Here is a 26,552-nt window from a genome sequence, read left to right on the forward strand (position 1 = left end):
GCGTGATGAGCAATGGTGGGTGGGTTTGGAACTTTTGCCCCCCCCGAAGGCGACAGGGCCATCGAACGCTGAGCCCAGCGTCGGCGAGGATGACTTTGACGTAGGACGCTTGGGACGCCGTCCCAAAACAGTGAAGAGTGTGTGTGTGCTAAATCGAGTTATCCAATTATCGTTCGATTGGTTGATGTTGGCTTTATTCTTGGCCAGCGATGAGGTTGAAGTTTGTTGACGGCGAGCGGTTGAGTCGCGGGTCAAAAGCACCGTCCGCAAGAAGATGATGTCCAAAATAGTTCAACAGGACCCGCATAGCCATCTTGGCGGATGGGAGGGCAAATAATACCACCCACGCATCGCAGATCTTGAGCAACTTCCATGCTCGATCTCTCGAACTTCAATCCTCGCAAGCTCACTCTTTCTTTCACCTCGTGTTGTACTTTCTCTCATTCGCCCCTCTTCTTTCTCTCTCTCGCTCGCTCGCAGGGGAAAGACGCCATGACGCTACTAGCAGCAGCAGCAGCCGTCGCAGCCGCAGCCACATCGCAGTAGCTGCCCCAGCATCAACGCACCACACCGGAGCCCACTGGTCGCCCACTAGCAGCGTTCACCGCAGAGTCGTCAACGTCGTCAACGTCGCGAACCGCCACGGAACGGACCGGAGCCATGAACGAGTCGGAGTGTGCCAGCCTGCTCGCGTCCGTACAGTGGACGGATCCGACCAATCTGGTCTCGCTGGCGGTGCTGGCATTCATCAACGTGCTCGTCATCGTCGGCAACTGTCTGGTGATTGCGGCCGTGCTCTGCTCGCACAAGCTGCGCAGTGTAACCAATTTTTTCATCGTTAGTCTAGCTGTTGCTGATTTATTAGTCGGATTAGCTGTATTGCCATTTTCGGCCACCTGGGAGGTGTTTAAGGTAGGTTTTTTTTTTCCTTTCTAAAAGGGGGTTGGAAGGTTTCGCGTCTTACGTTCCCCGGTGGCCGGTTTTTGTTGACGGTGTTTGGCAAGGTTTTGCTCGAGCGTGCCGGCATTTCGAGCTCGTACTCGTTCCTTCCTGCTTTCCGCGGTGCATCACGATAAGCGCTTTACGCACCTGACATCTCCACCTTCTCCCCGCCTCCCCGGTCAGGCTCTTTCCTTATGTCTTTCCTCTCGTTCTCAAACGAAGTCTTCAACCGTCCGCTCTCGCGTGTACAGCGCGCAGCGATTGATCGGGGACGCCGATTTTCTATGCAAATGCGCAAAGTGCAATCGTCTCCGGCCCTGTGACACCCACCCAACACCCCGGGCTGTTTTCCACCGTCGCCCGGATGGAGAGTGTCACACGGCGCGACACAAGGTGGCAGTAACGAGGGTGAATTGCCGCGACTATAATAATGGGCTCCAACCCTTACATGACCCGCGCGACTCCCGGCGCCAACGCCAACCGGAAAGGGGTCCACCGCGTCCGGAAGTCGGGCAACACCTCCACCACCGGTAGTCCCGATGATATCCGGCCCGTCATCAAGCCGTCACAACCGTCACGCTAATGCCCCGTAACGGTGCCCATAACCTGCAAGGGTTAACGTGCCGCGACGCTGTGCGAAACGTTCGGCGCACCACATCGCCGAGTCACGAGTGTTAACATCTTGTCGCAGAAAATCTTCGCATACGGTCGATCGTGTTTTTCGCACCGCCAGCACTGGCCGATGACGGCGATGCATTTACATTTGCAACTGCAAACCGCACCGCCGCACGCTCGCCTCATTCTCACCCCCGTTGGATTGTGTTGCGTTCGGGCGCGGGCGAAACGTGCACCGGCAGTGCACCACGAAATGGCAATTATGTTCCACGCTGCACGAAGCCCACGATTGCTCACTTTGGGCCCCGGTGGTGCTCCAACACCCCTCCCCTCCCCCCGGGGGGTGGGGGCGGCACGTTCGTGTTTGGGGCGAGCAGCGTAATAAAATAAACGACATCCACCTCGGAGTCGACAAAACGATGGTCAATGTTTTGTCGTGCAACACGAATGCCCGGTACGAAGGCACGTGCCTGGTTAAAGATAATGCCCGCTTAATAAAGCAACTCCGATCGATCTAGAGCTCGTGCGACAAACAAAAAGGCTCCAAGATGTGGCAGAGCGGAGCACTTGTTTTGTTGTTTTCAAGATATTTTATTAAACCTGCTGCTCAATGCTGTCTCTGTGCTGCAAAGATGACTGTGCTGTTGCATCTCGAATGAGTGTCTGAATAATCATGTGATAGGTTCGTGTGACTGTCATTCCCGTTGGCCCGTAGTTTGGTAATTTAGAAATTGTTAATTAAAACAACACTAAATATTTATCCGACACTGACAAAACTGTTGCGACTAACATAATTCAAAGGCTAATTCTAGCGACAAATACTATGGTACAACAGAGTGAAGAAGTCATCATGAGATACCTGATGAACGAAGGTCTTTGCCATACCTGCTTCGATATTCGGAAAAAAGACTCTCCTTCTCTGGAGTTCTGGAAAGAGCCTCTAGCAGATGCCTAATGTGCTGCAGGGACTCAAACTAAAGAGCGAATGTCAGATGTATTTTGTAGGTCACCTGCGAGGAGATGGTGTAATATATACAATAAAGTCTCTCTAACCTGCAAGCTGAAGGGACCGCTATCTTAGAGAGACTTGCAGCTTTGGGAGACAAACACACTTGATTGGTATCTTCAATCATACTCTGTAAACGAAGCCAAAAGGACTTTCAGAGACACTGCCTTAAAGAGGCTTGACTGTAGTAAATGCGGACTCTACTCGACTATTGGTCGTATATGACCTCGGATTGAAATGTTACTTTGTTATTGAAGATATCGAGACCAAAACTCGGATAGGAGGCCACTGCTCTGCAGGAAACATCCCAGTTGACTTACCCTTTACAAACTTTCACACACGAAATTGTGGAACTTTTGGCAATGTAAGCTTTTAAACTCCGTACAGATTAGGGCTTCAACACCTGGTTTTTTCTGTACTAAAACTCACTTTACCTTCATGTCTGCTTAATATTTAACCTCTTTGGGATGCTTCTGTAGTGTCTGCTTTATTGTCAGGAACATGATGTTATCAGAAAATTAATTATTATAAAAACATTTCTTCTGAATTTCTTTCTTCCCGCCGCGTTGCTGAGAGGATATTTATGTAAAATCTATAATTGGAAAGCAGTGTCGGTGCACAAGACGCAAATTGTTCAAGCTAGTGCTTTTGGGTTTATTCGAATAATTTCCAAATCCACCCCCTTCCATTACATGGGCGGGGAAGCTGTCAATCCATATCATGTGTCAAAATTGGATCAGCACATGTGGACGATGCTGGAAGGTACGTTACCGTAGACACCGGTAGACCATCCACCACCGACGTACGGCCCTGGATAGGCTTAATACGTGCAGCTTAATTAAATTGTGCCGAACCTATCCGAAAACCTCCACCATGAAAGCCACAAATGACGCCCGACGATGTTTATGATCCTTTCGCCAGGCGTGCAACCACCGGACCGGGCTGAACGTTATCGTTATCGTGCGAGTGTACGATACACACGCACACACCAGCAGCAGCAGATCGGGCATTAAAGCCGGCTTCTACTGACCTCAACGGCTCGGCCCAAGTGAGTCCCACGGTGATCTTCCAGCAAATTTCGTAACGTCCAGACAGCACACTCCCGTTACGGGGCAGCAATTCCCGTACCGCTACGTGATCGGCCGTTGATTGAGATTATTAATTTTCCCACCCTCCAAAACACCCCACCCGAACCGGCACTACCGGGGGGCTCCCACTCCCCAGCAACAACCTCGAATGTAATGTAGAATTTGCGTTTCCAGCAGAGCGGTTCCCACTGGATAAGATGTTATCGTCCTGGTGCGAGCGATACGGTTTCGAATGGGCGACTAGCATAAAAGAACAATAACGAAGTGGTCTAGCTGTAACTCGGGGTGGGGTTTCGGGCTGTACGCAGGACATCGCCGCTCCCACCTCCCCAACCCGGGCGTTTGGGTTTGGGAAACACGATTGTATCGAAAAACCACAATCGGCCCGTTCAAACCCACCCCATCCGGACCACTCCACTCCAAACCGCACCGGGAAAACCGGATCCCACTAGGGTTGAGTGTGTATGTGTGCTGTTTTTCCCATGGATGTGAACCCCCGTAGTTGGGGGTTGAAACGAATGACTGTCAGACGATAAACTGCAGTTTGCCACCAAAGGATCTGGGAGTGAAGTGAATCAGTGATTCATTCTCTCAACCCCCGCCTGAAGGGGGTTGCTGCTCTCCGTTTGCTGGAACGGGGGTGCGTTGTGAGGGAGGTGGGGGAGGTGGATGAAGTAGCATATGCTCCTTTGGGGATATTTGCTCACCTAACGGGCAAAGGCAACATCGCAAACATCGAAACAACCCCCTTCGATGCCTACAAGTGGGCGAGGGTGCGCAAACGAAAAGGGTACGCTACGCCCCTAAATGTATGCAGAATCAAGAAGATACACCCCCACACCCTTCGGTGGAAGATAACAGCCAAAATGTGGTGGTAGGAAAAAGGGAAAACCAGTACGCACCACCAGCACAAAAAACCGAAACTCAATATTCATTCAAATTTATTCAGATTTCTTATCAATCCTTCTGTCCCGCTGTGCTCGTCCTTCCCCTTCCCTCCTATCGGTGTGTACATTTTTCCGTGTGTTTGGGTGTATGTGAGAGTGTATTAAAAATCACTGCTCCCATATTTCCAACCCACCCACTGGAGACTCCCCGTTTCCCGTTTTCCCTCTTCAGACCCTCGATAGACAACACGACCTCTTATTCGGCTTGTGAATCATAAATTTACAGCTACGGGAAGCAACAAACAACAACAAAAAAGTGTGCATTTTTGGCTTTTGGAAAATGAGTTTTCCGACCACCCTCCCCCTATACGCTATCCCCAATGTACGGAGCTCGAACGCACGTGCTCGCATGGTTTTCCATCGTGTCGAAGGAGTTGGCTGATGATCGAGTCCGGCCCAGGGGATAGGCGAGAAAAGAAAAATGGCATCAACGGTTCTAGCCGATCGGTGGCAGTTTTGGGAAGGAAAATTCGGAACCGGAAACTCCGTATCCAAGTGTGTGTATGTGAGTGTGCTTGAGCGCGTTCTGAACGGGGTGAAAATCGGGCACGGCAACGTGCTATCACAAACAGACTGGCGGGTGGGTGGGCGAAGCAGAAAGAAGAACCGAGTATCCTCGCAGCACACTGAGCACCAGGATCATATTTGCGATGGTGTGGGTTCGGGGGATGGATGAGGTGGCGCGAGCTGATAGCAGCAGTAACTCCCAGCAGTGCGAAAGCGTACGATAAGCCAGTACTTGGAGCCGCAACAAAGAAAGAAAGGGAGGGGGGTAAAAAGAAAAGCAAACTAGAATCTCCGAGGATGATCTGCGCCATCTTGCGAGCTTCGTGGAAAGGTTAATCGCTACAGTGGACCCCATCCCATATTTAACATAGACACGGCACAAGGATGATGCCTCTCTGCTGCACGTCGTGCTTCGTTCAGGTTCCGATCCTTATCATGCCAGCTGGGCTCGTGGCGGTGTGCGCGCACACAACACCTCCCCCCTCCCCGTTCCGTTTCCGTTGGGTGAAGCACAACCCCCTACCCGGGGATCGGTCGTGTACCGTTGCAGATTGAATTATCTTATAAATTGGCTTTATTATGAAAGCCAATAATTTTATCTGATAAAGGTTGCGTAACCCTATTTCGCTTCTCTTCATCTGCTTCGCACGAAGACGCACACCCCCATCCCTCCTGCTCCCTCCCAATCGCTTCTCTCCGCCCTTCCACACTGCCCAATGCACCAGGGTTTCTTTATCGGCAGGTTGGTTTTTTTTGTTCTTTCTCCGGATGTAGTTTTTCCATTCATTTTCTCGCTTCACACTTGCTTGCAGCTGTTTATTTTTGCCTTGTTTTGTTGCCTCCAATAAGGTTTTTTGTTTCGTTTGTATTCCAACCTCCACAGCTGGTGGTGGTGACATGTGACCTGAAGAGTTTGTATGTGATAAACACTGATAAGGATTCGCTGAACGAAGGGTGTTAATGGGAAGAGAAGAGGAAACGTTGAGGGTTTTTTTTGCTTCAACCCTGACGTTACGCTCCTACCACTAGATTGAAAGGTTCTTTTTTTTAAATAGCAGTTTTTAAACTTTAATTGCATACTATTAGGCGGTTTGTCGCGTCGTGCATTGCATACTCTTGGGCGCTTTTGTGATGTGTGCATTATATACGCCTAATGGATTACAGCACGCATTACAAAACTAGCGCATTGAGGTGTTTTATTGTTACAAATTTACTTTACTGAAAAGCTGTCATATTGGAATAAATCATTAAATAAATAAATATTTAGTTTATGCTTCGAAAATGCCATTTTGCCAATCTTTTAAGAGTCTTCTCCTGACTGCTCATATGAATAACTTCTTACTAGAGTTTCATATGGATGGATCGTCTTATAAGTCTCATTAAGCTCAATACTATTGCTACTGGAAGTATATTAAGTACCAGGCGTCCCCATAGGTTCTTTTTTCCATTACTTATGTTTTGTTAATATAATAATTTTGTAAGAAGCTTTAAAATTATGAGATGGAAAAGCATTATAAGATTACAAAACAATAAAACACAATAGAATGTCTTGCGCTTTGGGTAGGGTTTTATTGTCTTTTTTATGATTTAGCGCCACCAGGTGATAAAATCCATAACTAAACATGAAATGTACTTTACTATCAATTTTATTGCAACATTTGTTCAGTGCATTGGTGTGGGTAGAGTTCAGCTTTACGCGCAGGTGCGTTCCATCTTGTTGATTTCCCACCCCATCGTAAAACCGACTCACCCCTCGGGATGGATTCTAATATACGTACTTTGCAGCGTGATAATTCTTCAAAAGCTTCCAATAGCTTTGATGGTGCACGAGTTAAAGGAAACCCTCGCCCGGCAAGAAGCACCGTGAGGCAAACTGGATGGAAACGTGCTCGAGCTTCTCCCACCATCACTGGGTGGGGAAGTGGGAAGCCACGAAAAGAAAAAAAAATGGGCAGTGCTTTTTCTGTGGCTCCTTTTCCACCCCGGCGTGCTATTATTATTCAGACGAACCATGACTGTGTACGTGTGACGATAAGAACGTTGCCACTCTATCTCTGTTTTCGCGTTTTTTTTTACTTGTTACCTCCCAAGAAAAGCTCCCCAAGCAAGAACGGTGGGTCATATTGTCACCTTAACCTTACCACCGCGTTAGTCACACTCTTGCGGGGGGTGTGTGTGTGCGTGTAAAAGAAAATGGTATCAGTTTCGGGGTTGCAAATTCATTCAATATCCGCCAGACTGCGGAGAATAGGTGCGGAAAGGTGCGCTAGGATAAAACGAATCCTTCCCGAACCGGCCAGAGTGCTTTGCGGGGGTAAAAAGGGGATGGAAAGCAGGAGAGAGAATACCATCCGCTCAAACCCTCCACAGAAGCGTCACCATACACTCGGTGCTCTGTAACTCTCGGGAAGGATTGGGTGTAAGCCACCATCATCTTCTTCATCATCATCATCATCATCACCATCACGATGCCCTATTCCAATTCGATTTGGCCTCATGGTGCGAGGTGGTCGGAAAATGGCGGATGAGTGCCGGTGGTGTTGTAAGGTAAATGTGAAATGAAAACGCCTCAATCAGCAGATCTGCACTGGGTAGCTGTGGCGACGACAAGTCGACAGCTCACTTCGTCGGTTAATTAAGTTTGAAGTGAGCCCTTCTTTCCCTTTCGTTTGTGTTTCGTTTTTCTCTTCCCTGCTCCTTTCTTTCTTTTCTAGTTTTTTTTCTCTCTCTCTCTCTCTTTCTTATTGGCTGCTGGGTTTTGCAGTTAAATTGCTTTAAAGAAAAGCAGCGGGTGCCGGTACGGATGCACGGTGTCACTCTTACGCCGTACGTTCTCATCGACACTATGAGGGATTTCCAAGTTTCGCCTTTCATTTGTTGAATCATTTAAATTGCATTTCGCACCGTTCTTTCTGTGACCATTATCCCGGTACGTTGCGCGTGCTTCCGCCCTTCCACAGCAATCGTCCGGTTTTGCCTGCTTCGCCTGTGCTTTTCAGTGAGCATTTGGTTTAGGGGGGTGGTAGGGGGGCGACATTTTTTATTTTTCTATGCGAGAGCAGTTTCCTTTTATTCTTTACCACATTTACATTCCCCCTACCGCCCTTCGTTGCCGCTGTCCCGGCACACTTTGCAAATGTGTTTCTGATGACTTCATCGAAACGGTTCAATAAAAAAAAAAATGTGCGAAAGGAAAAAAGCAGCAATTCAAACAAACTTTTTTCTCAAACCTTCCATTGGCAGCTTAGCAAATGCGGTATTTAGACTTCTTTTACACTGTTAACATTAAAAGCAGCAAAACTACACTAAGCCATTGAGGAAAAAATAGTTTATTTTAAATAAAGGGTTCGTCGCTTACCGCCTGCCACCGGGCACGCTAAGCGACTCACCGAGCGAATACGCCTAAGCTGCCCCCACGATGTGAGTTGGCAAGCCTCGGAACGGTGTGTGGAAGTTTACCGATAAAAATGATCACTAATGCTTTCCGTCTTCCTCTCAAAAAACCAAAAAAACTACCGTTTCTACGTTTTCGTCGCTTCAAGCACGGCCAAAGAACGAAGGCGGAAGGTTTTTGTACTCGCTTTCGCTCGCTTCTTAAAAACCGCCCGACCGTAAAGCGGGCAACCAAACCAAGGAGCTAGTCAGTATGACCGCCAAAAGAACCGGGCACGACGAAACACGCGACCGGGCCAAAAAGTTTCCGTAAGGTAAACCCCCGCCCCGGTGGATGATTTTCCACATGGTTGTTTTTTTGGCTTTAGTTTAGTTTTCCCAAATTTTGTACGACTGCTAAAATCGCAAGGAAACCACGCTTGCAGTTGGTTTAATGTTGCATTATGGTGGGTTTCTTTATGGAGTGGCTACGAAGCACCACCACGTTTTTGTTCGGTTGGTGTGCGACTTGTGTGTTGAGGCAACTTTACGCGATATAAGTGAATGAGAAAATATCGGTGGGTTCAACAGCTCCCCACCGTTGGGCGTTATATATCTGAAGTCGGCAAAAACGCGAAACTCTAGAAGGAATTATGAGCATTTGTTTGGAAACAACTTCCACCGCGGTAAAAAAAAAGTATATTAAAAAAAAAACTTTACAAACAAAGATCGATTATAGTATTGCGCCTAGATGGCGGCAACGCGCACAACAAGTTAGTGGGACATTGCGTAATTATGACCGATCACCTTTATCATTGCGCTCCGTGATGAATATGGCGGTTGTGTATGTGTGTGTTTAACGTATATTTCCTTCGCTTGCCCATATCCTCCCCCCCCCCCCCCCCTCATCCCGCACCCTCCCAATCTTCGTTTGTCCCATTTGTTTCTATCTGACGCCGTGGAAAAGCCTACTCAAACCTTATGGAATGATATCCATAGCGCTGTTTTGAGGTTTATTCTCTCTCTTTCTTTCCCCCCCCCCCCCCCTTTCCCTTCCTTCTCTTTTTTTCCTTGCAGTTTTATTCCGAGTAGACGCGGGTTTTGAACACTTTGAATAGAGCGATTGTGCAAAAGGTCCCTCCATCTTTCCCCTGTGTCGGACGGGTGGAAAGGACACGTGTAGTGGTTTTAATAAATCGGCCTCTGTACCGTTGGACGAAACAAATGGAGAAGGAAGAAAAAAAACCCGACATGTACGCGAAAAGCTTGCCCGTACTCGGTACGTTTGAAGTAGTTACCTAACGGAACGGGGAGTATGAGAGGTTGCTCAACTTTTGCCGTTCAAGGCGCTTCTCCGTCGAAGTTTTCCCTTACAATAGTTTTCATTATTTTTTTGCTCCCTACCACACCAACCCCCCCCCCCCCCCCCCCCCCCCCCCTGTATTCTTACGACCCTGTTTCGGAAGGCACTTCTCCGCATGGGGGTGTTCGGTCGTTGCAGCTGGTGTCTGGTAGGGGTGAGCGATATTCTACCAAACTTCAATCCGCTTGCGCTCGATTTTCCCTTTTCTCGTTCGGTGAGCGAGGGAAAGAAGACCAACAAAAAACACACACACCCATCAACGGATAAGCAGAGCGCTTTTCGTGCATCATTAAGGTATTCGATTTGCTTGCACCGCACAAACCGCCGCCGGTTCGCGTGTGTGCACCAGAAGGTCGCATCCGTTTCCGAAACGGCGTGCTGCATATGTCCGATTACTATTTTGGCGTTCGTTTGCCACGCCGGGACGGTGGCGCAACTTTAATTACGGGCTGGAGTGGCCGGGTAAGCGAGGCTAGAGAAATAATGGTTTCGACCTTCGTCCGGCGGGGAGGTTCGTCGTCTTGACACGGCGATACGGCTTATCGATTGGACTGTGCGGTTGGGTGCTTTGATTTATATGCGCCCGTGTTGCATTGTGCGGTTTGGTTGGGTTTGGCCGCTCCGTGCATATCCTTGAAGTTGCGAAACGGTTCATGATATACGCTAAACAAACACGAAGAGGAGATGGATCAAGCTCTTCTGGACGTCACCAGTGGAGAGGTTATGTGTGTGGTATTTCGGGATCTTATCTCGTGTATTTCAATCTTTTTTTCCCATTATCTAAATCGCTCTCTTCAGTTCAACCAAAAGGTCGAAGAGGGGAGTTTGTCCAGTTGAGAGTTTTCCAAGCGATCTTAAGCAAATTACACAGAACATCTAAGTGACTACAAAATAGTCTTTCAATGCTTCATTGAAAGTCATTTTTCAATCTATCTACCATCTGCGTACATCAAATTGGAGTTTGAGTAACTGCTTAGTAACATCCAATCAGAGTTCTTTCGGCTTTTCAAATTCAAAGTGCAATTTTCTCCTAACCTAACCTCGGCAAATATATTGCAGTAATAGTTGAGGACATCCAATTTTAGTAACTGTAGACCTACATATTTCTAGTAGCACTCCTTATAGCTATATCTCCTCCAGTACTTTGGAGGTATGTTAAGAGATAAATACAATGCAATATGAAGCTCAAGAGTTCTGCTGTCTGCAAAGAATAACGCACCGAATCTGAGCAGCATGAAGTCTCGAAAAAAGTTTCACCTCTACATCCAATGTCTAACAAAATACGTCAGGATCCAACCGGGGTTTGGGTTCTGCTATCCTTTACCCTGGTCCATGTTGTTGGGTGAAGTGCACTGTTTAACCCTTCCTGTGGTTTTCACCATCAAATTTTGTCCTCGACGGAGTTGATGATATCACGAAACTCCACGTCGAAGTTTGAGCGATATTGGAACGAAATCCCTCGCCGGACTGTGGAGTAACTCCCCATCCTTGAATCGTTCCTTGAGAGATCCTTGAGGAGTATGTGGCTTGTGATAGTAACGGTCCCGACTTTGTGGTGTTTAAACCCCTTTCTGGATGCTAGAAGGTCCTCAAATGTAGAACAGAGGTATCTCCCAAGGTCAGCTCCCAACCATTCTGCCCAGGTTTTCCAAGGTTCTTAATCCGCCTATGTCTCGAGTGCCTTACCCGTGTGCATAAAATTTGAGCAATTGTAATTCTTCATAATCTTCTGCAGTTGTTCTACGTTAGTTTCCTCCAAACATTCAAGCAACACAGGTCAAAACAATCTCTCTTTAGTTTTGTTACCTACTATATCCCCCCGGGTTGCGTCGTTTTGGTCGCATTGTCCACATGCAAAACTCAGCCAACCATCATCATCGCGTCACGTTTGTCGACTGGTGGAGCAGGAGTTCCCCTATCCTTAGACCTCCCCACTCCCCTTAGTACACCTCGAATTATGTGAACGCTTTGGTGCGTGAGAACAACGACCATCTGGGCACCTTCGCGATGGTCTTTCGGTGTCGTTGGCGTGCAGAACCGTTGGTACGTCCATTAAGATAGGCCGAAACGTGCCGCTGGTAGAGACCGCACGGATAGATCCCAAAGGATAACAAACGCCCGCAACGACCATAGCCAAAAGCACCCCGCTGGGATCGTTACCATAAATCCGGCACCCAATACCACCCCCGATACCGACCCGTTGCGTTGCAATTGCTGCGATATAGGGCTGCCCCTTTGGTCACACAACCGACCCACAGCGTACGAACATCGGTGCCAAAGGGAAGGAGATCGAGCTGTAAATAAAACACAGAAAACATGACTATTTATGCACGAATTTAAACGCTACCAAAACGAATGGCAATGGCGTCGCGCCAGCGAGCCTCAAAGATGGCGGCGGAATGGAAATGTGTTGCCTCCCGGTACGGTGGGTGGTAGTGGTGTATGGGGAAAGGTGAAAGTGTCGAAAACCTTGGCGCACAGCACAGGGCAAGGGGAAGAAACCCCGACGGCGAAAGAGTAACTCAGAAACGAATAAATAATAAACGAACCCACAGGCTCAGATTTACCCGTGAACGAAGCAACCCCTTTTTTTGGCATCAGAAGGTCGAGCTTTCGTTGATTTGACTGAATTTGTGGAGGGAATGAACAAAGGGGTGCATGTATAGAAGGGAGGGGGTGGGGGGGTAGTGTTGGTGGTGGAGAGGAGAACACCTCTTTCTTCTTTACCACTCTTGCGTGTGCCAGAGTGTGTGAGTGTGTGGTAGACAAAACAAATAAAAGCACTCAAAGCACATCCTCATGCCGAAGGACCCAAGCAGCGCGAGTGCACGGTGCGATGCACGTATGTGCGGGTGAAAGAAATGGCGAGAGTGGGGGTGTCTGGAGGTCGTTTATTAGCTTCTCTGCCTTTGCCCTAAGCGGATGCACACGTACTCGCTTGAAACAGTAAGTCGTCCCTTCCTTTTTCTCTAACTCTCTATCTTTCTCCTTCCCTCCCACACATACACTTACACATCTAACCACGGTGAGTTTATTCGCACGTTCCGGAGGCCGCGGCTGGTGATTAAAACACGTTTTGTGTAAAAGTGATAATGCGATTAGGTGATAATTGAAAATTTATAATTCATTCACCGCAAAAAGGGCACACATTGGGGCAGATCATACTTTAGGTTAGAACGCTTAAATCTAAACACGGCATCTGTCAAATAACACATGTACGTGGTTGTAACATGCTGAAGCAATTCGTAAAGGGTGTAACATTTTGACTGTAAGATTTAGGTATCATTTTAGCGGAACCACAATTTGAGGAACCTCAATAAAAGTTTATAAAATATAGCATTAAAATTCATTTATATAAAACAATTTACAAACCTGATTTTTAAAACGATTTTAAATTGAAACTTTATAAATGTTTTTATTATAATTTTGTAACAATAATGAGCATTGGACAACCTCATCACGAAGCGTTTGCAACTAAAACTAAATAATCTATATAGGATGAAAATGATTCCGCTTGCGATTTCATTGGTTTGGCTTGCGTCAAACCACGAATCCAACCCGATGTTGAAGACATGACACCTTAGAAGTCAAATCAGCGATCAAAGTAAAAGAAAAAAGAAAAATAAGAGGTTTTTTGGGTATTAGGGAAACAATTCAATCCTCTTTTCCCTGGACCAACCTGGGTTGCAAAACTTGAATGGCAAACGTCAAAACGCATACAGAAAAACTAGTTGAAAGTATGATCTACCCCACTGTTTGTGGTCTTTATCTCCCAGTAATCTCTCCCTCTCTCTCTCTTTCCTTATTTCATTGTTTTATTTACACATTAATATTTGCTTCTTTTTTACACTCGTTTGTTTGCTTGCCTTCGTTATTAACCGCTTCGTCCTGATTCGAGGTTAGAGGTACGGCTTTCACCATTTTTCCGAAATGGTGCCGAAAAGCTAACCAACGATCCTGACCGCGCCTGCTTCCTCGCACCGCATGTAAACCAATGGAGGCCCGGTGTGGAGTAATTTGTAAGACGCCCCCCCCCTCCAGGGGTGGTTCGCATTTCTTCCACTGCGCTCTTCTTGGTGCCTCGTTAGATTTATTGCGTGGCATGTTATTAGCGCTGTGTGGCTTAGTTTGCTTTTGTGTAACCACTTCACATTAAACCGCTCCGAAAGCAAGCTACTGCGGGAGAGTGAAAGACAAGGGGAAGAAACAAAAAAAAATCACACAGCAGTTAAATTTCCCAACTGAATTCGGCTCGAAAGCATCCTTTGAGGGTGAAGGTGGGTTTGCGGGGAGGGGGGGAAGGTGGGACTTTGTAGGACCACTTCGATGGGTCCGTTTGCACGTTTCTGTCCGTTACGAAAGAGTTCTTCCCCTAGAGTCTCTCTTGGTTCCCATCCCTCTGCCACCCTCCACCCCTTCCAACCCCTCGCATCTGACACACCTTTAAGCGGGTGGGAAGCGCCTTGCAATATTGGTCGCGCGAAAAAGAGCTTTATCGACTATTTGTGCTTCTTGATGGTTGGGTATTATTTTTCTTTCCTCCCTTACATTCATACTTTCCCATCCTACTTCCCACACTCCTTCCTCATCCTTTTCAATTTTTTTTTCTTGTTTGTAAGTAGACGAAACTTTTTCTTGCTCTCTCTCTCTCTAGAGCAAACCGCAAAGCATAATTTCTTGTCCACTTTTCGTGTCCCTTACATTCAATTCATTTCCCTCGAGAGGACTTCACTCCTTACGGGCGCTTGCTGCGGGAGGGGAGGGAAAGCACGGGCAAACGAGGGTGGTGTGGAAATTGCGTATCGTCCGGTATCGATTTTCGACCGAACCGACCCAACGTACCACCCCAGCCTTTGAGTGGCGACACACTTGAGCTTGTGAAGTGCATTCAACTGCGGAAAAATCCCTCCGCACCGAAGGTTTGAAGAGGATGGCAAAGACTGTGGTCGGGGAGTTTGGTAATTTAAAAGCGCACGGTAGGATGGGATGATTTCGTTTTCGCTATTTTTATTCTGCAGTTGGGGGTTTTTTTTATCCATTTCTACTCGTAAGTATTGGCCCTTAGCGGTCCTTGTCAATTGACCACTTGGAGCAGTTCGCCTTCACGCACCCGTCCCGTTCCCTCCCTTTGCCATCTGCAGTCATACAGTTACGGCCCCACGCACTATACCGCCGAATACATTTACACACTGGATCAGCAGCAGGATCACAATGGTTTGAAGTACCATGCGCCCGATTGAAATTCACTCCCCCGTTTTCATTTGCCTGTTTATATCATCCTGTCCAGCATACACTTTGCATGATGTATGAATAAAGTACACGTGGAACGGGTGATCTATTTGAATGCGTAATGTGTGATGATTTGAATGTGTAATAACCGCACCGATGGGCAACCATTGGACAGTTGGCGAGATAAAGTGCGACATAATTAACATTCAATGAGCGGCAAAAACCCAACATGCTTTTTAATCTGTCGCATTAAACAAAGAAACATAAAAAAGCAGGTCTCTAACTTATCTGGTTTTTGAGAATGAGGCTGTTAAAGTCAGCTTTGTTGAAAATTTGTTATAAATATTGAAGAAGCAGTGCTTTAAATCCATACAACTCTACAAATCCTGGACCCCTTTTGATGATTTGTTGTGATTTAGCTAGTAGTTTTACGATTAGATTCATATTTATACTCGTGTTAGTGATGTGTAGCTAATTTAGAATAAAATTTAAAGGTTGTAAAAGTTTGCATTTTTATGATAATTTTTTCTAGCAACAAGTACAACAAGGTACTAGGCGTCCCCATATTAGATTTTATAATTTTTTATTGGCTTGCATGCGATAGTGAGTGCGCATTTTGTAACTCCAAAGCAACATACACACACACTCGCTTTGCTCCAATTGACACCCATTTGGAGCATCCCGGCTAAGATGGCCGGGAATGCTCACACACCTTTCTCGTCATTTGTGTTTATAGTGGTACATAAACTAGGAAGGTCATTTTGGCCGGGACCGTCCCAACCGGGGATGATCTAACCCCAACGAACGCTGGCAGAAAGGGCCATGCCGGAAGTACATCCTTCCCCGGGGCGGGGACATTATATCAACCTCGACCGTTCGACTTCTTATTGGCAGCGGCGTGCAGAAGCTTACCGAACACGCCGGTTTTAAATCCCAAGTACACTCGCATCCGCCATATTCGGTTGTTTGGTGTGAAACATCCGGCTTCGTCTGCATGCTGGCCGCGTGCTTGGGTTCCGATCCTGCACGATACCCAGCGCCTACGTACCGGGTGTCACCTACCCTGTGCCGTGGGACATCATTTATGTGCAAATGAGATTATGCTGTAGCTCGTGACCGCCTTTCGGTTCGCTGCACTTCAACACCGTTGGGGTTTATTGGGGTGTACTTTACTTTCAATACTGGGGTTTTTTTTTATTACACGCTTTTATTCTTTGACCTTCGGTCGGGTGCACGAAGATTGGAAGTTTGGCGTACCCAGGATGCTTAGCAGAGTTCCGGGAAAAAAGGTGATCTAATCGCATCCCCTTGGTGGACTTTTTTATTACGCTAGTTGTGCTAAGTTAATCAGGTAATTGATTGTCAGAATATAATGAAGTTGTGTGCGAGGTGCGGTAAAAAAGTTTTCTCGGAGCGCTTCAAAAACGGTGTAGAAGAGCGCTAACATAAAGTACCTGTCGCTATCATAGTGTTATAGCGAATATAAAACTAAGCAGATAGATACCTTATTAAGCAGCGTCTATTTTTGACATCAGTTTATGAGCAAACCTTGCACGGGACGAGATAGATATACTCATTACATATGAGAACAAGTTTTATTATTCAAAATCATTAAATTATACTACGTACAAAATCACTAACATAATTTCGGTAACTATCTACTACTCCACAGGTTTGGATATTCGGTGACGTCTGGTGCCGTATCTGGCTGGCGGTCGATGTCTGGATGTGTACGGCCTCGATCCTAAACCTGTGCGCCATCTCGCTGGACCGGTACGTTGCCGTAACCCGGCCAGTCACCTATCCGAGCATAATGTCGACCAGGCGCGCCAAGTCGCTCATCGCCGGGCTGTGGGTGTTGTCCTTCGTGATCTGCTTTCCACCGCTGGTCGGGTGGAAGGAACAGAAAGTAAGTACTAGCGGTGTTGAAGCAAAGGGATTTTTTTTTCTCTGCAAAATGGAGATGGAAGAAGGATGAATTAGGGAGGAACCTAAACGGGACGCTAACAGCCTTTAGTGGTTTGCACTGTGTCCAGGGCCCGGAAGTCCGGAGATGAGATGTGATGTCCGGATCTTTCTGCCTGTCCTAGTCTCTTGGCACCTCACTCTATCAGATACTGTTTTTTTCATGTTCAATCTTCTCTCGCTCTCCCTCGCTTTGTTTTTTCAATGTGGTTTTTATATTACCTTACACTCGAACACGCTTTTGCCCCCGTGTGACGGGCGGGCTATAAGGTAAACCAGCGCGAAGCACAAACAAACAGAATGGGAAAAGTAATTATTTTTAGCTTTCCGTTAAAGGCTCCGGCAGGCTACTTTGGTGTGGCATCTCATCTCACCCTGCCAAACCGCAGTGTCCTCCGTTGGTCTCAACGGGCACAATCGAGATTTTCCAATCTGCAGCACTGTTTACCTTTGTGTGAGTGTGAAGTGTGCGAGTGTGTGCCCTTGCATAGTCGGTGAGCACATTGTAAAGGTGAAAGTTTCTGCAGGACACACAAGCTCCTTCTATCCCTTGGATGAGGTGAAGGTATTGGATGGTTTTACGTTTCGGGTTTTTTTTTGCAATCTCACTCTACCTCAATTTCTTTCGCTGATTCCTGATGTTCTTCGCCACCCGATCATCAGCTATCCGTCCACCGAACAAAGCCTCATCAAGGCAAAGATTAATTTCCTGCTAGCATCCCGTCCTTTGCAAGGTAACACGCAAGCACACAAACACCGAGTCAGAGAGAGAGAGAGAAAAGAAAGAGAACAATCGAAAACAGTAACCACCGAAAGTGGTTGGTCGCTATAAATAAAGAAAATGGTGATGGTCTCAGATTAAATCAATAATCAACCAGACGTTCCAGAGCGGTGCCAAACACTTACCAGATGCAAATGAACGGAGTAGCTGTCCGGTGCTGGTGTGTGAACGTTTTCTATTTAACAGACAAAACTTCCCCCCCCCCCCCAACTCACCATCACCTTCCCCCTTCCAGCTGGGTTGATAACGGTAAAGCTGGCGAGGGGGAATAATTTAAACCGATTACGTTCACACGCTTCAACGCTCCGAAAACACGTCCGAACTTTAAGGCACCGTTCGGTAAACAAAACTCTCACTTGACCACTGTATTATGCAGGTGTAGCGGCCATGGCAGGTAGCCCGGTGTCGTCTTGTTTGTGTGCGATTTAGCAAATTAATTACACAAACTATCACGCATCAACTACACCGAATCTCTTCTTATCTGTGCATTCGCATCTCTTTCACGAGGCCCACGCACTCACACACTCGCCGGCCCGTTTATCTGCTTTCATCTCTTTCTGTATCCAGCTCTCTCTCTCTACTTTAATCTTTCTATCTCTGTTTCGCTTTCTTCCTGAATTCTGTGCATTCTCTTCGTCGCAGGTGAAAGAGAACGTTTATTATCAATACGGAAACTACACACTGGTGTCGGTGACACCGTCCCCCGCGCCTCCACTTCCCTGTCCCTGGACGTGCGAGCTGACGAACGACGCCGGTTACGTCGTCTACTCGGCGCTCGGCTCCTTCTACATTCCCATGTTCGTGATGCTGTTCTTCTACTGGCGGATCTACCGGGCAGCGGTCCGGACGACACGCGCCATCAATCAGGGCTTTCGCACCACCAAAGGTAAGCAACAATCCGTAAACCAACCTTCCCTTCCCCCCCCCCCCCCCCCCCCCCTCTCCTAACCTCCCACCTCTCTTTACCCATGCCTTCCATGCCCACCAACCCATTTACGATGCGTTTCCCACCAAACCCTCCCCACTCTATGCTCTCTTTTGCTCGTATTTGACGCTCCTGCCACCGTGTGTGGGTGCGCTATTGAGCCCATTAATCCTTTTTGCGAAACAGCCTCCGCTATCCAACCACTTCCGCACTGTCCAACACCTGCCCCCGTTTGTGCCATAATCCAAACCCCATCAACCCGCACTATCGTGGCGCCCTGGCTCCCTCTAGCAGCATTAGAAATAGAAGAAGAAACAAAATCAATCAACACCTATTAACTCCATTATCACACTCCTAACCATTTGTATTTTCCTGTCGATTTGTATTATTATTACTTATTTTTTGGCATTAAACTCATCCACGCACCTGTGTCGTACATAGTGAGATATACATATTTAGCTTTATTTATCCCCCCCCCCCCCCCCCACCGTTGTACTTGTTTTGTGGATGTTTTGTTTGTCGGTGTATGTTCGGCATCTCTGTACCCTCCTCCCTCCGCCCCGGTAGAATATCTCCTCGCTCTTCTCCGCTTCATTGCCCTTTGTTTCCAAAACCGCAACGTGCGTAGGCGCGCATCTGTCAGCTTTGACAGCTAACTTCACACTAAACTTCCACTGCTACTCACGTCACTGGCTCGCGGGCAATTCGCTACTCGCAGAATCCATTGTACAGCTTCACCCCGCACTCATCCCATTATGCTTCCATTTCACTATTACCTCCCCTCCGTCTCCCTCGCCCCGTTGCATTCCCTTTCAACAGTTGCAAACTACTTCCCTCGCTCAAGGGTTCGTACAGGCTAATGGGTTTTATTTTTAGTCCACTCGCTAGTGATGTCCTCCACCCCCCCTTGGGCTTTGAGTAGTTGTTTTGTTTGTTTAATTTGTTCGCTGGGCGAAGTACTCGCCATCGCTCACCCGTTGGGGAACAGGCAGATGAGCCTGTTAATCATGTACCAGACCATAGCACCCGCGTCACCCACACGCATTTAACGTGGCACTTGCAAAAATCGCCCCAGTGGACGTTCCTGGTGGCGTTCGGTACTATTGATTTTTAATTCTACGAAGATGCGTTGGGGTATTAGCCTACCGGGAGGTAGCGCACAGGATTGAATGCGTTGCCTAATGAATTGTGACACATGTGTGTGTGTGTGTGTCCGAACGTGCGAGAGAGAGAACGAGAGAGTGCAGGAAGGGGGAAGAGTCGTCTCGAAATAATTTGCTGATGTATTCAACGACAGGCTGCAGGTTTGCGTGTCCGCCTTCACCAGTCACCATCACCGATTGATTGCACCATCCGACATGTTGGACTGCTGTAACGTTACAAACACAGCACCGTACAGGTTTGGGCAGTAGCAAAGCGAGCCTTGCACTAAGGCCCTGGAGGTCCCTCCGTCAGCCATCTTCGGGCGGGTGAGTTGTGCAGAGGGTTGGCAAAACTTTCCTTACATCCTCGTCGCAGGGATGTAGGCCACCCACGCATCCGGATGCAGTCATGAATAATCAAAACATAATGAATGCATCCACTCCCCCTGCTTCCGCCCCGTCGACCAACATCTGGCACCGGACTCGGCGAAAGGGGTGTGCTGTAGATCTTGAAGTGCCTGATGATGCGCCTTTGTGTAACTCTTGCGTGTGTGTGTGTCCGTAGTAGAAGCAGTTGGGCAGAATCTTGGTGAGTAAAAACGACACGTTGATTTGCCGGGCAACGGAGCTAGAACGAGATACGGTACTGTCCGCCATGGTCCACCCACGTACTGTGTCGGGTCCGGTGTTCAACATCCGACCCTTGCGGAACCACTTCCAAAGTGTCTGCTGCGAGTGAACAAACCACGTATGTGTGCCTGTTGTGACACCTGGGCTTGAGTGCGCCCAGCTCCCATTAAACACTCACAAGCGTGCTGATTGGGTCTGATGAGGGTCGAATCGATCGCACTTCGGCGTGGTCGTGCGCTCGAATAAACTCGCATCAAAACCACTCTGCCAGAACCGTACAACCTGAACCGATGGGTGAGTCGGGCAGTTGCTGTGACGGCAACCTGTCACCGGCAGCCCAACAAATACCTCATCGGGGCAATCTTCCCGGTCCGGTCATCGCTTCGGAAACGGTCACCGTATATGACTGCCCCAGCATTCGGAACTCTTGAGCCTCCCGGCTATTTCCCACCGGACTGTCCTCCGTCTTCGTCCGCTTCCTCTGCCAGTAATTAGATAACGCTGGAACAGTCAGTAGGCGGTGAAGCAGCAGCAGCAGTAGCAACACTTAAGCGCACGTGAGTCGAAAACGCACGTCCCCGTTCGTTTGCCTTGGTACAATCATTTAGCAATCTAGCGTGCGAGTCGGCGTGCGGTTCAATTTTGCACTGCCCAAACGAAGCAACGGGAGACAGTTTAAAAACTTCTTCGCCTAGTGTGAGGCTCCGATAGGAAAAGGAATTCGGTGGGAGTCACAGAACAGGACACGGAACGCTCGGTTGATACATTTCGCTCGAAGAGACAGAGTTACTACATCCAACACTCAAGACATTCCTCGTTCTGTTGCGTTGCTGCGGTCCGCAACAAGAAAAAACCCCAACTCACAAGACAAGTCCAACGGGAAGGGACGGGTGAGAGGACGACCCAAACAACCCGTACCGCGTTTGAACTAATTGAATTGCATCTTCATTTTTCGCTTCCGTGCTTCCGTTTTTTTTTTTCGGTGCTGCTGATCGACTCACTTCGGGGTGACGTTATTTCTGTAATTAAATTTCCCGCTGCTACTGCTCGCACCGTCTGCACGCAAGGCACGGCTCGCTTTCTCCGCTGGTGTTTCCTTTTTTTGTGTGTGTCTGTGGCAGCACACTACGAGCATTAAAATGTGTCCTTTTTTTTCTGTGCCACCCGGTTTTTGGGCAGCTGCTGCAAGAACGGATTTCGCTTAATGGGCTTCCCGCCAATCTTATCCGAGACGCGAGATTATTGCATCCGAGCCGGGCGCCGGTTGAGCTGAAACTTATAGCGGTACCTTTATCCGACATCTGGAGCACATTTCTCACCCCACTGGTACGACGAGTCGATAGGCGGGGTGTAGTGATTGTTGGCCGGGCTGGGAAGTTTGGGTTGCTTTGCTACTGACCTACTCGACAAGCGAGGTTTGGGAAGAAATTCGGCCCAAGGTGTCCTTTCCGATGGTTCTGCCTTCGTGGCACTGTAATTAATTTCTTAATCGAAGCCATTTTTGAGCTGCTGTTGTTTCAGGCTTCCTTTACAACATCCTAAGGGTTGTGGTAAATGTTTGGCAAAATGTTTCGAAACGAATAGTATGCAATCTTTCCAAGCTATAAGCGTCGATTCAGTCGCTCCTGGTCACGGCACCAAATGTTTTGCTTCCTATTTTTGCATCCTACCACGGTTTTTGACTATATTGGAGTCTGGTTTTTATTTTCATACATTGAATGTCCGACTGCTGCCCAATTGTTTGTCTCTCGAGTTATCTCTCTGTCAATAGGGGTCTATCCTATATCATCTGCGATCCTTCTAACGATAGGTCAGGTCATCAGGTCAATCTTTCCTAAATCGATGCTGAGGACTCTTTTCAATCAACTCAAATTAATCCTTTGGAATTTCGTTTAATGTTTACCCTACTTCTGTTACCCTGTCATCATCTCCCTCCCCATCCGCTGTCGTGTTGCCACCCAACCGTCACATTCCACCGCAGTTGCAGGAGGAACAAATTGCCCAAAAGCAAAAATACACCAAATCAAAAGCGCCTCCCCCCCCCCGCCCATCACACAACCGATCATCTAACACCCGGGTCCAGTCCTGGTGCAAAGGGCTGGACGAAAGCATCCAAACAGCACAACACTGCCCTACCAGATCAAACACGATTCGGCTATCGCGCTCGCAACAGGCATTTCCAGAGTTAAAGCACACTGTGTAAACGTGCCCTTGCAGTGCAATCCACCGTACCTGAACAGCAAGATAAGGCAGGGTTTCCCTCGACACACACACACACCGCACACGGCCACTCAAACACCCACACACGGTCAAAGAAAACTGTTCGATGTGTTACATCTGTTTACGTTTACCGCTCGTTCTGTTTACGGATTGTTTCAACCGCTCTGCTCGGTGCTCTGTTTGTTTCGGTGTATGTTGAACCGTCTGACCTCCTCCCGGTGTTGACCGTTCGCCCCAAGCAGCCCAAAGCAGCTCCGGTCCGTTTGCTTGATTTGAAAGAGTTTTCTTTTTCGAGCTGTTTACGCTTGTGCTCGATTTTGCATTTTGTTCGCGATGTGTGTGTGTCCGTACGTGTGTGTGTATATGTCTGTGTTTATTTAATTTGTTTGTTTTGTCCGTACTGTGCACCGAAACTTGATGGAGCTTTCGCTCGTGCGGGGATCGGTGTTTGAGGGACTTTTTTTCCCCTTCCTCGTTCTATGCAATGAAATGTTCCAGTTCCAGTTTACCATCTTCAGATTTGTTTCTTCATACGCCATTTTTTGCATGTTCTTCTATCGCTCGTTCTAAATTTCCAACCATTTTCTCTCGTACCGATTATCGTTCTGTGAATGTGCCCCGGAATGTAGTCGTTCCTTGATTGCAGATATCCGATTTCCCATTCCTACACCGACCGTTATAACCGTTGCTTTTGGGTTTTCCACAGCAAAATCCCCCACGCATGGGTAGAAGTTACAACCAAGCGTCTCCGTAAGCGCCGTGAACTCCACACACACGTGAAAAAAATGCGTATCATTGGCTGTACATTCTCCCACACAGGGTAATTCCGCGCTGCTTGGTCTCGTTCGTCTTCGTTTGCTGCGGTTCGTTAGGTGATGGATGGTCCCGTAGCAACCCCCGCCGGGGAGAAAATCCTTCTGGCACCGGAAAAAAAGCCCCAGCCTGAGGCTGGGGGCTTAACGCGCCTAATGAATCAGTAAGCTAATCGTGGTGATTAGTGTCATTCGCACTCGAAACATGGTCGATAATATTGAACCCATTTGTGCGGGTGTACGTTTTGGGAGTTGTTAGATTCTGATGGGAAAAAACTATGCTGCCGCACAGTAGGTACATCACTAGGTTTGTGGAATAATGAGCGCTTTTAGCAGCATTAATTAAGCTTATAAATAGAATGGAACTTTAGCAATTTGCATCAAGAGCGGGAGTTATTTTGGAGCAACGGAAAAAGCTAATTTTTAGTACAATTTTCAAAAGAATTAACTTAATACTATTGCTAATCCTTGTAGGATTCTTAATTCCAGTATCTCACCACGTATTGTATTGCTACAGAGTTAGATCTTTCAGACTATTTTTCAAGAATAACTCTACGCGATAAAAGATCTCACCTTTTACTAGCATCGAAATATTACTGTGCAGGATTTCACCTTATACTGAAAATGCTCTCTGGCCATCCATAAATTAGGCTTATTGCTTATTCTCACAGGTGGCGCCACTATCAACCTCAGCTCGTACTTGTAGTGCAGCGGGTTGCCTATATGCTAGGCGCATTGAAATAATAGGAAAAGATATTGTGAGCAGTTCTTGAAGTTTCAATACTCCTGAAGGTCGTTTCGCACAGCGATGGTTGACATTGAAGGCAGTGATGACGCAGAAGTTGGTCACTTTCCAGACCTCGACCAGGGTATAATACAAGGAGAAATATTGCGCTCGGTTGCTTGATAGGGTGCTGACTAGGCTAGACCCTACAGCGTCTCCTGTTATAAATATTGCATACATTCAGGGTTTTAAAGCCTTTATGTTGGCGAGTTTGTACAAGGTTGTTGTAAGCGAAGCGTTATCCTTCTCACGTTCTAGATAATGTTTATGTTGTAGTCTTTTCTCTATCTTTCGCTCTTTCTCTGTCTGTTTCTCTCTCTCTCTCTTTCTCTTTCTCTCGTTCTCTTCTTCATTATTAACCAGTTTTTTTGTGTTAAAATCTAACTGATCTGCTCCACACCCAGATTAGAAGTATCCGCCGCCGTTTTGGGGACTCAGAATTGCCCTTCATCAAAATGTCTTCTACTTTTCTCTACTACACCACACCTCCACCCTTTCCTTCTCTTGCAGTACATCATCAGCATCGATTCACACCTTCCCTACGCATACATCATGAAGCACCTGTACTTCGTTCGCGTTTTCGCTCGGTGTGTTTGTGTGTACCACATTGTTTGATTTCTGATTTAAGCCCCCCGTCAGCTGGCCTTCCTCCCCCTTTACCATAGCTCTGTTTCACCCTTTTTCACATCCATTGTGAGGTTTCTTAATATATTCACTTGTAATGTTACTTATTCATGCAATCATCCACGGCAAAACGATCGATTTTCATCCCTCACGCTCAATTTAGTGATCCTTGGTCTCTTGTTTTTTTTTATATTTTTTATTCTTCCATCCCTTCACCTTTCATACTCACGACCCCCCTACTCCTTTCTACCCCTATGTGAGTGTGTGTGTGTGTGGCTGTAGCTAAGTGTAAATGTTTCTAGTCCACATCAACCCATCCGCTAACACGCGAGTTCCACCAAGCGTGCATTTTAATCTGTTGTGTTTTATTACTCCTTATTATCAATCTGCCATCTTAGCTGCTCTTTTATATGCAATTTTATTAAAACACTATTCGCCCTTCGACAGTAGTTTGTTTCGCCAACCAATTGGAATGTTTGGTTTTGCGTACGAGCCGGTTTTATTTTGTTGAAAATTCTTCACACGCCCCACCAGCCTCCCCCCGCCCCTCCAAATTAGATCCCGTTCCTCTTACACCCCTTCTTATTCCAACCCTTTCTTTCAACCATCGCTCCCTCTCCACCCTACCGCCATCCCAACCATTTCCAATGAACGTCAAAAATGTTCGTATATTAAGTCTTCCATTTACTCTATAGCATAATGTACATCAAATTTTGGTCCTCCCGTATGTTTTTAGACGCATTTGTGAAATCGTTTCCGTGTAGTGGCTGTTACAGGGGGTACGCACAGTGTTTTCTTTTATGGGAGTAGGGGATGTGTTTGGTCTTTCGTCCTTGTTATTATGATAGCGTTACTATGTTTATTTACTTTCTGTTCGTAAATCGTAAACTCCTCCCTAAAACACTATTTTCTTCCCTTCCTGTGTTACACGGCCGCCGGTTCATGTTGGGGTCGTTCGGAGCTTCGAACACGGAATCGGACCGCTGTGAATGGCACAACACACCATTAAACAATTAACCCCTTTTAATCACCCCCTCCCCCTTTCCTAGCTCGTTAATATGTCGCCCTGCCCCGTTAGCTCACTATGTTATTGTTTTTACTTTTATGTGCTCTACCGCTCTCTCTTTTTCTTTCTCGCTCTCTTTCATACCTCACCCCAACTTCCCACTCTTGTACTCCACCAATGGTAATGTTCCAAACATGAGTATTATTACCAAATCTATCTTTAGCGATAACCAAACGTTTAATGCGTGCCAAAAAAAAACCAACATCACCCAAACAACCCAAAACAAAAAACTTTTTATCAAAACTGGAATGCTGTTTGCTGAGTTTGCGTTTGCATTTGGAATGAAGGAAAGTTGTGTTTCACATATTCATATATATATTTATATCTATATCGTATGTTTACTACATGATTGCGATCGACCAGTTACATATCTGCAACCGTTTCCATACGTCTGTGTTTGTGCAAGCAATTTACATATTGGATGATGCGTGAGTATCGTCCGAAATTCGAATGTTTGTTGCTGTACCGTACCATAATTTTCTTCGTTTTTGGTTTGATTTGTTGTTGGGTTTTGGTTCGGAAACTTCTGCTGTT

The 26,552-nt window shown here is 47.1% G+C and overlaps 1 protein-coding gene across 6 annotated transcripts in view; it reads left to right on the plus strand.

Annotated features, from left to right (window-relative positions):
• Window positions 1-660: 660 nt before the first annotated feature.
• The window catches only part of LOC128711877 (octopamine receptor Oamb), a 35,793-nt gene continuing 9,901 nt past the window's right edge, over window positions 661-26,552 (plus strand). Inside the window, exons 1-3 of one of the 6 annotated variants that reach the window (XM_053806767.1) lie at window positions 661-912; window positions 16,742-16,993; window positions 18,467-18,701. In XM_053806767.1, coding sequence (XP_053662742.1) covers window positions 661-912; window positions 16,742-16,993; window positions 18,467-18,701 — 739 coding nt within the window. Of the gene's footprint in view, window positions 913-16,741; window positions 16,994-18,457; window positions 18,706-26,552 lie in introns of all 6 variants that reach the window. The other 5 variants (XM_053806797.1, XM_053806774.1, XM_053806782.1 and 2 more) reach the window with 5 other exon arrangements.

The sequence above is a fragment of the Anopheles marshallii genome, chromosome X, assembly GCF_943734725.1.
Source record: "Anopheles marshallii chromosome X, idAnoMarsDA_429_01, whole genome shotgun sequence".
NCBI classification, from domain to species: domain Eukaryota; kingdom Metazoa; phylum Arthropoda; class Insecta; order Diptera; family Culicidae; genus Anopheles; species Anopheles marshallii.